Genomic DNA, 15,478 nt, shown 5'->3' on the forward strand with positions numbered 1-15,478 from the left:
TCCTCTTAATCAACTGGTTACCCTTTACAATGACCATCTCCACACTCTGCTGAACTCACTTGCCCCTGCAAAAAATCGGACTGTATCATTCACCCACTCTCCTCCCTGGTTTTCACCTCTTCCGCGACAACTTAAAATGAAAGGTCGTCAACTTGAATGGCTCTACAAGAAGACTGGACCCTCTGTTCAAAAGGAAATGTACCACTCCCACATCATCTACTACAAAAACACTCTTCAGTCAAATCCCAGGTCTGATCAGTGCTGGTGATGTGAACACCAGGGCCCGATTCTCAGTGCTGAACTAAATACTACGCCCCCCAGACTCTTTTCCCCCTTATTTCTACTCCACTGAACATTGTAACTCCCTAATGTCATTTTTCAAATCAAAGGTAAGTAAGATGCCCCAGCAACTGACCCCTCACTCATCCTGCAATCCGTCTCCTCTGGCTTCTTATGCCCCCCTCTTTCAACCGTTCTTAAGCTTTCAACTCCCTTCTCCTATCGTAATTTCAGACCTCATCCTGAAATCAAAAATATCCACCTGCCAGCTCGACCCACTGCTGACCTCTTTAGTCACTGCATGCCTTCCTTTTCTGTTGCCCCTGATAACTGCTATCATTCACTCCTCCTTAACCTCTGGCTCTGTTCCATCATCTTTCAAATCTGCAGCTGTAACACCTATTCTCAAGAAACCTGGTTCTGATGCCAACAACTTCAATCACCTTTGTGTTCTGCTCCCGGGACGTGCGTCGCTCTCAGGGAGAAAAGACGACTGCAGCTGAGTGAGTGAGTGAGTGAGTGTGATTGAAGTTAGTTAAGATTATGAATCATTCAATGGTTAAAGTTGTATTTAAAGGGTTAAAATCCTGAAAATGTTTTCATGGGGTTTTTTTTCAATTTTTTTCCCCATTATATCACTCAGTGCTCCTACCTAAGTGACAGTCCTGGGAATTGCTCCCTCTACCAACCCCGGGAGGCCTTACACTGAGCTCAGGTCTCCTTCTTAAAGGGAACCCTGCATATTAAGACATGTAGTCCCTAATTAGCCACAATTGTTCTCTTATACTAAAATATGTTGTTAGAAACACATAAAATAATCTAATTGCTTTAAAAATCTACAATGTTTATTACATATTTTGACCTGCGGGAGGCGCCATGTTTTACCTGCGCAATGCATTCTGGGGGCGATGACGTACGACGGTGGCTCTGGGAAGATAAGCCCCATTAGTTTAACTGGGACAGGTATCTAAAACATAGTTGAGCAGCTCTCTCCCGGCCGTGGAGGCTGACGAGGGAGCCCATAAGACGTCTCGGTTCAGGCAAACTGGATCAAAGTTCTGTGATGCACGGGAGATCTGCAAAAATGATCAATGTTGTGCGCATCTTACCAGTGCATTAGGCTCCTGCGTAGACGGCGTAGCCTACGGCGTCGACGGCGTAGGCTACGGCGTCGACGGCGTAGGCTACGCCGTAGCCTGCGTAGGCTACGCCGTAGCCTGCGTAGGCGGGGCTCTACAGCCCGCAGCGCACCGCCATCCGCTCTCCGCTCTCCGCTCTCGCTACCGCCGCCGGGATGGAGACGCTGGTGGGCAATATGCACGTTTGGATGGGCATAGCCCACCCCTCTTCCCCCCTAAAACCGGCCTCGGTGCTGATGACAGACCAGCGGCTGAGGGGACTGGCCCGGGACTTTGACGAAACGGGAAGCGCAGACTTCGCTTCAAATAGTCAAGAACATCTTTATTTAATTTAATGACGCCAGATCTGGCTGGGGTTTTTATTGTAGCATCGGTTATCTGCTAGTTGAAACGTGTGGTCTGTTAGTCTCTGAGTTTTATGGTGTTTTTATAGTTCATGCTGTATGGGGCTGCACTTTTTTTTTATTTTATTTTACTTTTTCGTAGGTGCGCCGTCACCTTAATGTTCAGCTGTGTTTTCATCTGTGTTTCTGGTGCGCCGTCATCTGTTTAGCTGTGTTTTGATCTGTTTCTGGGTGTCAGAACAGTGGACGGGGGCCAGCAGGTGCCACCGTGTGACGTACTACCCAGCATGTAAAAAACAATGGCGACCTACATGTTAAATTATATTTTCAAATTTTATAAAAACGAAGACATCAACAAGGTTTTTTATATCACATTGTTATAATTGATACCAACATTTATCTTTTAAGACCTACATGTCTTAATATGCAGGGTTCCTTTTAACCTGAGGAGTGAGCAGGCCCCTAGTGGGGCTTCTCTGGCCGGACGTAGAGCGTGGAAGGATCACGTTATCCCCGCCAGACACTAAAAGGTTGCATCACATGCTTACTTTTAATGAATCAAGTGTCGATGTTGCTGCATGTTTTTCTTCACCCCTCTGATTGCAGCGACGCGTCTGAAGCTGATATGTTTATCATGTGACACTCATCCACACACGTGTGAACAAACTTCCCGTCTAGAGGGGTTCCCTGCCATTAAGTAGCCATTAGGAGCAGATAATGGACCATACAACATTGCTCACAGAGAAGCACGTTAAACGCACGCTTTCTTCCCTCATTTTGAATACCAGTTAGTCTATCTAGCTCCCTGATAAAATAATCTCTGATTCAACAAAATAGAGACATTTCATCAGTTTATTTCATACAATGTGCCAGTAAAAAAGAAAAAAAAATATACAGATCCTGGTTTCTGGACCAGTTGTTGTCATCAGAGACACCCGCATCTCTGTGGCTCACACCAGTCACATTTCCACTACCCTTAGATTTGCACAAAACCTAAATATCATGAAGAAAACCTTGTAATGGAACCTATAATTCGAAAAAGCTACCAAAAATCTTTTTATGTTTTGATGAGGTGGTTTTTTTCAAACTAGATAATTCAGTTTAGTGCTAAAATGGAATGGAAACACTTTTTGCACATTTGCAGTTGTGCATGTCTCCTGCATCACTGCATGTGAGGTCGCCGGTCAACTCATCAAAATCTAGTTTCTAGCTGTTACTGGCGCCATTTATATGATGAAATTGTGCTACAACACTACTTAATCAATATAAATTACATAAGGGCTTTGCCTCTAAATAACTTCATCATCTGGCTATTTTTTAAATGTTTTTGTCCATCTTCTTCAAAGCTGAGATCTTCTTTGTCATTGTTTTGAAGAGAGGTCTAGCAGGATTAATTATAGGAATACACGGAGAGAGAACTAAGAGTTACACAAATAAAAGGAAGGGTTAGGGTTAGGGTCAGGCTAAGGACTAATATTTCCATCACATATGTTATTACATTTCTTGTAGTTTTACCCCACTAACATTCAACCATTAAACAGATTTGAAGACAGTTCAGCATAGTGATCCGCCTGCCATATTGTGAAGGGCATATTAGGGGGCAAAACATTGTTCATAATGTGCTTCAGAAGATAAGAAACTCATGAAATATGCTTTAAAACTGCTCGTTCCGAGATTCCGAGGTGTATTGCTGGGTATAAAAGTCCCTGAATGCTTCATTTATTAGATTGATCTGTAGTTACAAGGCTATTTGGTAATCGAATCTTAGAAATATTTTGTTTAATCTTAGAGCTTTTAAGTTGGTTGGCTAATAATTTGTCAGATATGTCTCCATAAACATAAAATATGTTTGTACATGTGTATATATATGGATTTAAACATACATGCCTGTATAATAAACAATAAATGACACCAAAAGAAAACAGCAACTTAGTTGTTTGATGAAGTTATCAGCGTTATGATTTAAACACTATTGCTTAGCTTAAAATAAAAGCGGTAAAATGTTTTTTGTTAATGTACAATGTGTAAGAAGAAGATTCATTCACAGACTGCAAATTTCTGTAGTACTTGTATCGTCTCAATGAGTCCACCGTCTCTCTACAACACGCTGGCCTCAGAGGAGCCCGGTTGCAGTATCTGCAGAGTGACAATGAGTTTAACAGATTTTCTGAACCAGGCGTAAAAAAAGGCATAGATTAAAGGGTTTATACAGGAGTTTAAAAAAAACAGCACAAAGACAAAGGATGCATATGATGAACTGGTCACGTAAACCACAACAAAAGAGTAAACATAATATGGGGTGTAGCATATTAGATATACAAGTACAAGAATACCAAGAGTCCTGGCTGCTTTAAACTCAGATCTTCTTGGCTTTACGTTGATTGAATTCTGCAAGGTGAAAACAGTAGTGCGTAAGTGAACAACACGAGCCTGAGATAAAGCCGCCACAAACACTCTCATGTATAAAACCAAAATAACTGTGACTGGCAATATGAAGTTTAAAATGAGATCCACAGTTCGTGTTGAATGGTCAATAGCAAATTCACATTCTCCAATGCATGAATTACTCCTGCCTGGCTGAATCAGGTCATATCTCATGAAGAAAATGCAGTAGACAGCATAGTAGAGCCAACAGAGACAAACCAAACTTTTTGCTCTTGCCAAGGTGATTCTGATGGAGTAATGCAGGGGATGACAAATAGCCAGATAACGGTCAACTGATATGAGAATAATGTTTCCATTTGAAGCAGCTAAAGCGGAGCAGATCAGATAATAATACAGAACACAAATGTTATCCCCTAGAAACCAGCAGGATGTGCCCCTGAGCATTTCTGCAGGCATCAATACGAGACCCACGAGAAAATCTGTGACCGCCAGAGAGAGGAGGATGATGTTAGTGGGAGTGTGGAGCTTCCTGGAGGTACACAGAAAACATTGATTACCAAAAAATGACATTGAAATACCTTGCATACAAAAAACTTTCCTTAACAGTTATATCATGCAACCATATCTTTACATTTATTTAACCAATGATAGAATAAACTCTGCCTGAAGTGGGAGATTGAGATGATGACGAGCAGGTTGAGAGCTACAGTGATGGGAGAGATGAAGGACATCAGGATTTTCTGAAGAGCAGTTTCAGTCCACTGAAATGTCGGCTTCTTGCAGGAACTGTTGAGCAGTTGTGGAAAACAGAGCTCATCTCTATTCTGGACCTCCATGATGAGACAGCTGCATCTCCGGCAAGTCTCTGATCAGAGCTTTGACCTTGTCTGTTTTATCGTTTTCAAAAGGTCCCTCCCCTCTCTGTGTTCAGTCACCAAGGAAAAGTCTTCACTCCTCCCTCATTCTACACAAAATTAGATTTTTTTATCTTCTCTTCACTACTTACTTTCTTAATGTCTAATGGCAGGTCGTTTGTGTGTGTACACCTGTCAGGTGTCAATAATGATATGTATTGACATTTATAAACTGTTAGTAAACTCATCTTTGCCTGAACCGTGTCAAGTATGATAATGATGCACAGGCTGACACTGGCAGTGGTCACAGCAGTAGAAAATGAAGCTGTACTGTAATTGCAGAGAATTTAGAGGAGGAAGAGACCCCCTCCACCTCCAAGACGACCAGCATTGAAGGGCCCGATGGCCCAGGACTAGTAGCCCTAGCAGAGGAGGTCGACCTGGAGGGTTGGTCAGGGTGTTCCCAATGGAAGTCTGCAATGAGACGAGGGCAGAGGATGCGACCAGCAGGGACCCATGACCTCTCAGTCGACGAGGTATTGGAACCCCCGGCCACGACGACGGGACCGCAGCAGGTGATGAACAGAGTATGCTGGTCCTCCATCGATGAGGCGAGGAGGCGGTGGAGGAGGAGTGGGGGGCACCAGTGGGCTCCCCAAAAATGGCTTGACCTGAGAGACATGGAAGATGGGAACTGCCGCGACAAAGCATCAGGCTTGACATTCCGGGATCCGGGGCGATAGGAGAGGGAGAAGTTGAATCAGGTGAAGAAGAGGGACCAGCGGGCCTGGCGGGTGTTTAGTCTCTTGGCGGTCCGGATGTACTCCAAATTTTTGTGATCGGTCCACACCAGGAACGGTAGTCAGGTCCCCTCCAGCCAATGGCGTCACTCCTCCAGGGCCAGCTTGATGGCCAGCAACTCCCGGTTGCTGATGTCGTAGTTCCTTTCAGCAGGGGAAAGTCGTCGGGAGAAGAAGGCACAGGGATGGAACTTCTGATCCGAAGCGGCCCGCTGAGACAGGACGGCTCCCACACCGATATCGGAGGCATCCACTTCCACGACGTACTGGCGGTCAGGGTCAGGAACCTGAAGGATGTGCGCCGACGTGAAGCGTGCCTTGAGGGTCTGGAAGGCCTCGTCAGCCAAAGGGGTCCAGCGGAAAGGCACCTTGGTGGATGTGAGGGCTGTTAGGGGGGCGGCAACAGTGCTGTAGTTGTGGATGAAGCGGCGGTAGAAATTGGCGAATCCCAAGAAACTTTGCAGGTGCTTGCGGGAGTCTGGGATGGGCCAGGACGTGACTGCAGAGACCTTGGATGGGTCCATCTGCAGGCTCCCCGGACCCACGATGTAACCCAAGAAGGAGACAGATGAGGCGTGAAACTCGCATTTCTTGGCTTTGACGAAGAGAGAGTTCTCGAGGAGGCGCTGGAGAACCACCTGAACATGATTGACGTGCTCCTCACAGGACTTGGAGAAGATCAGAATGTCGTCCAAGTACACAAATACAAATCGGTCGAGCATGTCTCGGAGCACGTCATTAACCTGGGCTTGGAAGACGGCCGGGGCGTTGGTGAGACCAAAGTGCATCACCAGGTATTCGTAGTGGCCGGTGGGGGTGTTGAAGGCAGTCTTCCATTCATCACCTTCCCGGATGCGGACCAGATGGTAGGCGAAGATCTAGCTTGGTGAAGATGGTGGCCCCCTGGAGGAGCTCAAAGGCTGAGTAGACGAGGGGGAGTGGGTAGCGATTCTTAAGTCGTTGAGGCCCCGATAATCTATGCATGGCCTCAGTGTCTTGTCTTTCTTTTCGACAAAGAAGGACAAAAGGCCCCGCAGGATATGAAGAGGACCGGATGATGCCTGCTGCCAGAGAGTCATTAATGTAGGCTTCCATAGCCTCTTTTTCAGGGCGGGACAGAGGGTAGAGCCCTTGGGTGGCGTGGTACCAAGCTGCAGGTCAATGGCACAGTCATATGGGCGATGAGGAGGCAGGGATGTGGTCTTGGCCTTGCTGAACACCCCTTGAAAGTCATGGTATTCGGAGGGAACCCTGGTCAGGGTAGGCGTGGTGCTGGAGCAGGCTTAGTGCTGGGGAACGCCGGCGTGTCTCAGGCAGATCAGGGGGTTATGACGGCGGAACCAGGGGTACCCCAGAATCAGAGGAATGTGGGGAGAGGACAGAACGTGGAATTGTACAGTCTCATGGTGGTTGCCTGAGAGTAGCATGGGTACCGGGATGGTCTCATGGGAGACAGTTCCCGGGAGGTGTCCATCGAGGGCGCGAGCGGGGACCGGACGAGGCAGGGGAATGCGTTATATCCCCAACTGAAGTGCTAGCTCCTCATCAATGATGTTGGCGTCGGCCCCAGAGTCAATGAATGTAGCTAAAGGATGAGACCTGTCAGAGAAGAGGAGACTGGCATGAAATACAGGTCTTTGATGGGGGACAGTCTTAGAAGAAGTTTGGCTCAACAGTATGTACCCCCCTACTGGTGAGTCCTGGCTTTTACTGGACAGCGAGAGATGAAATGGCCGGCCCGACCACAGTATAGGCAGAGGTGGCTTCGGCCTCTGCTCCCCCTCCTTCCCCCCCCTTACACGATGCATACGCACATAGGAGAAGGGGCGAGGGGTCCGGGTCGTGGGGGGCATTGTCCCACGTGGCCCGGCACTCCCCGCCTCATGGTTTTAACAGCACTGTAGACACTGCACATTCAACACTTATTAAATACATTTGACAAGGACATTTAGTTCGGGAGGGGGGGGTCGGTGTCAAATTGATACCTGTCCTCCCCCTCCCTGTTTTTATGGCATTAATCACATGCACTCAACACCAGGGGCGGGAGGGGGTCCCACATCACCCCCGCTCCCTCGCCGGCCTGGGACAGGTGGGTCGCGACGCCCGGGCCTGGCGGGGCTCGCCGTGCAGCCTGGGGTGCTTTCTGGCAGTGCTGGACCCCCCCGGGGAGGGGGAAACGGTGCGTGAATGTGGGTCTGTGTCGTGAGAATGCGGTATGGAAGGGTCCTGCCATCGAGGATTTGGGCCTCCATTGGCAGGACAACAAAATTTAATAATTTATTAATATTATGTCATACAAAGATGGTTATTAATTATATTATTATTATTATTATTATATTACAATTATTATTATTATTATTATTATTATTATTATTATTATTATTATTATTATTATTATTATTATTGTGATAGTATATCATATTCTTATTAGTATAGATATCGGATAGGTGAATGGATGAATGAATGGGATGCCTGGGTCTGGGGCCCTCTGTTCTCGGGCCCGCGCGGGTGTCGCCCTGTTGGGGGGTTCCCTCTCTCCGGGCCCGTCTCCAGTCCCCCCCGCTGCCTCCGTGGCGGGGTGCCCCTCTGGTCTTGGAGGGCCACTTTCGTGGGGGTGGGTGCTCCTGCCCGCGTCGGCGGCCGGGGCGGTTCTGTCTCTCCGGCAGGCTGGCCCCTCGCCGGGTGGGGGTCGTTGGCCTGGAGGGTGAGGGCCTCCTGGCCACGTGTCCGGCCCGGACCAGGTGGCCGGGGATTGTCTGGGTCGCGGTCCGCCGCCGCGGGATCCCTGGCTGCTTCTTCCCGTGTTGTGGGGGCCCTGCCCGCGGGCCCCCTCGGCCACCGCCGGGGGGGGGCCTCGCTGGCGGTGGGTTGCCTCCTTCCTACAGTACCTCTCCCCTCTGTGGGGTTGCTGGTGGCCTGTGTTCCGGGTTCTTCCTGGTCGGCCCCTGGTCTCGTGGGTGGCGTGGTTGCTCCCCCCCCTCCCCCACTATAGATACACTTCAGGTGGAGCTTTGTTTGGTTTATTACACGCACACACACACACACACACACACACACACACACACACACACACACACACACACACACACATACACATACATACACACACACACACACACATACATATACATAGCGACATAGACATATACACACTCACGTATACATATTCATACATTCATGCATGCACACATACACACACATAGCCACACATATGCATACACACACACAGTTACATTTAGCCACACATACATATACACGCTCATACACACACACACACACTCACACATATATAGCCACTCAGTCACACACGTATACATACACATACACACACATACACAGCCACACAAACGTATACATACACACACACACATAGCCACAAAGACATGTACACACACACGCACGCACACTCACACACACACACACACACACACACACACACACACACACACACGCATGATCATATACATACACTCACACACACACACATAGACATACATACTGGCTTGTTCACCTGCATGCTCGCTCTGTAGTTTTTGGGGTTAGTTAGCGGTAGCTTAGCTCAGACTGTGATTTGGGTTGATTGCTGCTTGTGTTTTGGTCGGCTCCATATAGGTTTTGTTGGTTTTGTGTTTTGTTTGTGGTTTTTGTTGCAGATTTCCATTGCTTGACGTGTGCCTCTGTGTGTTCCTGCTTCCTGGATTGGCAGTGGATGTCACCCCCCCCAAAAAAAAAAAAATCACTGGGTTTGTATGTATATATTTATGTATGTATGTATGTATGTGTATGCGTATGTAGGCGTATATATGTATATATATTAAATATAGCAATAATGCACATATATATGCCTTTGGTTTTTACCTACATGGTATCAATCATTAATATGTGTGCAGACAAGGTTAAAAAAAAAAAAAAAAAAAAAAAAAGAACAGCACACAGAGCACACACTAAAGGCTGATTTATGGTTCCGCGTTACATTAATGCAGAGCATACGGCATACGGTACGGGGCGACCCGCACCGTACGTGGAAATGCGTACGGTACGGTTTTTTTCTGCTATTAAAACATGATTTGTAATGTGAATTTGCAACACTTTGCAACACAAAACTACAAATAATAGTTTTTGACGTGACATCAGAGATTGTGCATGCTCTCTGCGAAAGGATGAGGCAAATTGGGTCGTAGTATTGCTTCAACTGTGCGATACCTTCACGAAGAGCGACCAGGATTTCAAACACACTTGATTTTCTTGCGAGCTCACGATTTGTGATCGGGAGCTCGTCGTGAGGTGTTAATCTCTCGTCGTTACCCCACGTATACTGTGTGAGGCACGAGCAACGATTGGGTCGAAATCCGTCCCGATCCAAAAAATAGTCGCACGACTGGAAAATCGGCTCAAAATGAGCCGATAATCGCACAGTGTATGCCCAGCTTAAGACAGAAAACAAACAAACAGAAACAGGAACAGGCAGACCACTGACCACTGGAGGAGGCAGCCGAAACACCTACGGTGATGGACCAGGACTCACCCAAGCCCCAGCCACCCGGCGTGGGCCGATCACGCGGCCAAGAGGTCTACACCCTCCAGATCCCACAATAGCAACCCGGCGGGGCCACCCCAACCTCGATGCTGACGGACCCCCCCCCCCCCCCCCCACAGCCAAAAGCCCAGCCCAGCTGCAAGGAAGGCGGAGACGGGTACGGAGCGTGAGAACCCCCAACAATGAGCCACCAGGACAAGCCCAACAGCAAAAAGCCCCAAACCCAGGTTAGACAACGCTCACCCATTCATCCATCCATCCATCCATTTTTTAGACCCGCCTTATCCTTTGCAGGGTCACGGGGGTCTGCTGGAGCCACACCGCGGACTGGTCGCCAGTCCGTGCACAGCCCAGCACCCCCCCCCCCCCCCCACGGCAGCACAGCGAGCCCATACATGGGTCCGGCCAACAGCCCCTCCAATGGTCCCCCCGCCACAGGCCGAATGTGGGAAACATGGGTGGAGGAAGACCTCACTCCCGCCCCCACTGATGAGTGGGTGTGACTAATGCGGTTAAAACAGGGAAGGGGAGGTCAGGGCACCACATGGCTATGCCAGTAGCCACATTTGCCAGTGCCCCCCCCTCCAAAGACCCTATGTGCAAGTGTCCTTGTCAGGTGTATACATATCTGTTGAGTGTAGAGATGTCTAAGATGTTATTAAAAACTGAGGAGCAGGCAGTCCTGGGGTATGCCACGCCCCGGACTCCCCAACCCCTCGGACCTAAGTGAATGTGTGCGTGAGTCATGTAGGGGAGCAGCAGGAGGAGGAAAAGAGCATGAAGCCTGGAGGCAGGGCCAGAGGTACTGGCCCAAACAGGCACCCACGTTCCCCACAGGCCACTCCGGAGCGGGGATGCCCCGGTCAGAGTCGTCTGGGAGATTTGCGAGGCCCTGTGTGGAAAGGCCGGGGGGGCCCTCGTGCGCTCGCTACGCTCGCGCGCGCGAAATTTTGGGGTTTTTCGGGTCGGATCGGGTGTCTATATGCGCAATTTTAACTCTCAATTAGCAAAATACTGGATACCCTCCCCTGCCTCATCATCATTTGGCTTGCCTCGACGCGGGGCCCCGCGGCTGCTTGAGGTCGGATCGGTGATTTTTGTAACAAATTTATCAAACAAGCCTTTCAGAGAGGCATTAAACTCCTCCATTTTCTTTCGTTTTTTTCTTTTTTCCATCCCCTGATGGAAATTTCCTGAATCTGTCTCATTCTCTCGACATTGTGTGACAGTTTGTTCCACACTCCACCCGTCTGGATCAGAGCTCCTTGTGTCAATGCGCTTGGTCTGACGCAGTTGTATTGAACAACAGACACGCGCATCAATGCACATATATTTATTGATATGCATAGACTAGTACACATTTAGGTCTGTAATGGAACGTGACTGTTTATATTTATAAGGGAAAAGAGAAAAAAAAAACGAAAAAAAAAAAAATTGAAAAAGAAAACAAAAAACAAAAAAAAACAACCCATAGCGCGAGGCCCCTTCGGGCGCGAGGCCCCGTGCGGTCGCACGGTTCGCACACCCCTTGCGGCGGCCCTGTCCCCGGTCCACCAGGCCCGGTCAGCGCCATGCCACACCCCCAGGAGTGGGCCCCCGCCGCTGTCAGAGCCCCCAGTGTGGAGCGGGAGATGGTACAAACAGTCCTCCATTCACACCCAGGACAAAGAACATGGAAACCTGAGAATGAGTCCCCCAACTGCCGCGCCCATCCGAGTACCCCCCCGCCGGGGGAGACTTTTGTTTCCAGTTCTTTAGAGCCGTGATTCCCAACCCCCGGTCCCCGGACCGGTACCGGTCCGTAGAGGCGTTACTACCGGGCCGTGGAATGGCTTGTGTTCCGATCATAATTAGGGCTGCAACGATTCGTTGACGTTGTCGACAAAAAGCGATAATCAAAATTGTCGGCAATTGTCACCAGACGTTTTTTTCCCAATGGAGTGAGGCATCTCACTTCACTTCACCTCATACAATCTCTGCGTACAGCCGCGCTGCAGGACAGGGTCTCTCTCAGCGCAGCTTCTTTTTTTTTTTGCGTCTCAGCGCAGCTGCGGGTAACAAAACTTGGCACTGGCGGTTCTAGGATTTTTCTGAAACAGGGCCATTATGGGGCCAAATGTAACCTTCAGGGGCCAACAGTATTAAGCCCCTTTCAGGAGGGCGCAAAGCGGCGACCGCCGCCGGCTTTCCCATTCATTGTGTATGTACTACCGCGGCACAAGAGTGGACCGCTCTGCTGGCGAGCTTGGCGGCGCGCGAGAGGCCACCTTCCACGGGCGTTTCACCTGCCTGCGCCTGAATTGAACATTTTTTAATTTCATCGCGCTGTGAGGGCATCTCGGTGCGACCAATAGGAGAGAAGATGGTTGTCATCCTGCTGAGGACTCACTCCCCAGCAGGCTGTCAAACTGCTCCCTGTTCAATCTGAAGTAGACCTGGTCATCATTGAGCTGTAGCTCCAACGAGCCTCGATTCCCCCAAATCCTGTCTTCTCATGAGGATTTCATGGAGGGTCCATGAAATCCTCATGAGAAGACAGGATTTGGGGGAATCCTTGCTGCTGCTGCTCGTCTCCTCCTCAGAAGAACTAAAGCCAGGGCTTTTCTTTGAAGCAGGGACAGATACATTTTGCAAATTGAGCTGTAGCTATACTGTATGTCCAAACCAGTGGGAAAAGGGCGCCAGATCGGAAAAACTTTTTTCGGTCGCCTAGCAACAAACAGTACTGGAGTTGAGGGGGGATGAGGGGGGGTGGCATCCCCCCTGAAATAAAAACGGTCCAAATCATCCCCCCCTGAAATAAAAACGGTCCAAATCATCCCCCCCTGAAATAAAAACGGTCCAAATCATCCCCCCTGAAATAAAAACGGTCCAAATCATCCCCCCTGAAATAAAAACGGTCCAAATCATCCCCCCTGAAATAAAAACGGTCCAAATCATCCCCCCTGAAATAAAAACGGTCCAAATCATCCCCCCCTGAAATAAAAACGGTCCAAATCAACCCCCCTGAAATAAAAACAGTCCAAATCATCCCCCCTGAAATAAAAACAGTCCAAATCATCCCCCCCTGAAATAAAAACGGTCCAAATCACCCCCCCTGAAATAAAAATGGTCCAAATCATCCCCCCCTGAAATAAAAATGGTCCAAATCATCCCCTCTGTAAAACTGCCATCCCTCCTTTCCATCTCTTATGTAATTTCATCAATGAATGTGGTTTTACTGCTATTTCAACATTTAGAGTCATCACCAGAAAAATAACACCAGAAAAATAACTTATTTGACAATTTTCACCTGTTTCAAGTAAATTTTCACTTGAAATAAGTAGAAAAATCTGCTAGTGGGACAAGATTTATCTTCTCATTACAAGCAAAAAAATCTTGTTCCACTGGCAGATTTTCCTACTTATTTCAAGTGAAAATTTACTTGAAACAGGTGAAAATTGTTGTTTTTTATTTACTTTTTGTATGAACAGCAGCAAAGTTGAATAAAATATTTATTTTTTATTGAAGTAGCCATCTTTCTAGTGTTTATTATCATTTGCCACATAATTAAAGCAACCTCATACTAAATTTAAGAAAACAATTTTTGCATTTTTATGTCATATAATTAGGTTAGGTTCAGTCAGCTGCAGAGATGAGCGGACCTCAGCAAACCTCCATGAGCCGTTTCTTTACTGGTTGTTCGAGTAAAAGAAATAGTGATGAACAAGTGGAAAATCCTACCAAAAAGAAAAGCAAAAGCTTTAATCGCAAGTACGACATTATGTATATAAAATACGGATTTGTTGCAACGGGCGATTTGGAGACGCCAAACACACTATGTATTTTATGTGGAGAAACGCTCGCCAACGAAGCAATGAACCCATCCAAGCTCCAAAGACACTTAAATACAAAACATCCTTCTCTCAAAGACAAACCAGTGGATTTTTCGAAAGGAAAAAACGTGAGTTAGATTTGCAGAAACAAGTTTTAAAGGCCACAACATCAGCTAACGTCGCTGATGATAGCCTGCATTTTAAAATGCATTGTTTTTTTCTGAAATGTTTATTAAAATTGACATAAATTGTCAATCGGTCCCTGAGCTTTTTGTTTATACTTCTGCTGGTCCTTGGCACAAAAAAGGTTGGGAACCCCTGCTTTAGAGTGGTTTTCTTTGCGATACATAAGGCATTGATAACCAAGTGAGCCAAGTTAGGTTCCATGTGGATATCACCAAGGTGACCTAGTATGCATAGTGTAGGGCACATTGGAATTCTGTAATTGAGCCATGTGGATAAATCTTCACATATTTCCATCCAGAATCGTGTTCTATTAATGAATCGGTTGAAGACGTTAGCAAGTGGCCAAATGGGTTGTCGTCCCGGGGCGGTCCCTCCCCCCTCACCGCGGAGCTGTGGAGCCTCGAACCCGGACTGAGAGGGTCATGAGCGGCCAGCGGATCCCCGAGCTCCCGGAGCGGCTCCCGGAGGATCCGGAGCGGCTCCCAGAGGATCCGGAGCGGCTCCGGCCGGCCCTGGAGAGCCTGCGGCGGCGGGCGGAGAGGGTGTGCGGGGTCCCCGGGTCCGGAGGGGTCCCCGGGAACCCTCCCAGGTCCGGGGACCCCGCCGGCTTCGCCGACCGCTTCCTCCTCAAGTTCCTGCGGGCCAGAGACTTCGATGTCCCGCTGTCCCTGAAGGTACAAGCCGCCGCAGGAGCACGGTTGCTCTGAAATGATCCTGTCGGAATCCTATAAAACTTCAGTCCGCCGGTGGAATAGCGATTCGTACAACTGTATACGCAACAACCAGACATGTTGATGCTGGGAACAGTTTGTTAAATGCTTGCTAACCAGTTGCTACCTTGTGTTTCAGTCGTTAATAAATAATACATCCATGGTTTCATTCAGAACTGCTGGAGAACAACGCCACTTCTGTTGCCAACATGCGCGCGCAACATTATGTGACGTAGGCTGAAAAAGGGTCTATAGTCATTCAATGGAAATTGTCCTCTTTGCAAGTTAACTTTGTTTGTTGAAATTTGATCATTTGTCCTTACACATGCCTTGGGAGAGCTATATATTATCTTCCAATCTATCCAATCAATAAAAGATTTGCCAAATCCAAATTTCTGCAAAGTTGCCAATAGAAATTCCAGTTTACCT

The 15,478-nt window shown here is 48.0% G+C and overlaps 1 protein-coding gene across 1 annotated transcript; it reads right to left on the bottom strand.

Moving 5' to 3' along the window:
• Positions 1-3,859: 3,859 nt before the first annotated feature.
• On the bottom strand, positions 3,860-4,983 carry LOC133446370 (trace amine-associated receptor 13c-like). The gene is made up of 2 exons (XM_061724387.1): positions 4,811-4,983; positions 3,860-4,676 (listed from the first exon to the last, which is right to left on the bottom strand). Exons 1-2 carry the CDS (start codon positions 4,981-4,983, stop codon positions 3,860-3,862), a joined length of 990 nt encoding a protein of 329 aa, XP_061580371.1.
• Between the last annotated feature and the right edge of the window lie 10,495 nt (positions 4,984-15,478).

This window comes from Cololabis saira, chromosome 6 (assembly GCF_033807715.1).
Source record: "Cololabis saira isolate AMF1-May2022 chromosome 6, fColSai1.1, whole genome shotgun sequence".
In the NCBI taxonomy this organism is placed as follows: Eukaryota; Metazoa; Chordata; class Actinopteri; order Beloniformes; family Belonidae; genus Cololabis; species Cololabis saira.

Bases quoted from the DNA above. Each gene is read 5' to 3' on its own strand.
- LOC133446370 (XM_061724387.1), bottom strand. From the start codon at position 4,983: ATGGAGGTCCAGAATAGAGATGAGCTCTGTTTTCCACAACTGCTCAAC. The intron at 4,677-4,810 runs GCAGAGTTTATT...GTGTACCTCCAG, and splicing joins ATCTCAATCTCCCACTTCAG to GAAGCTCCACACTCCCACTA.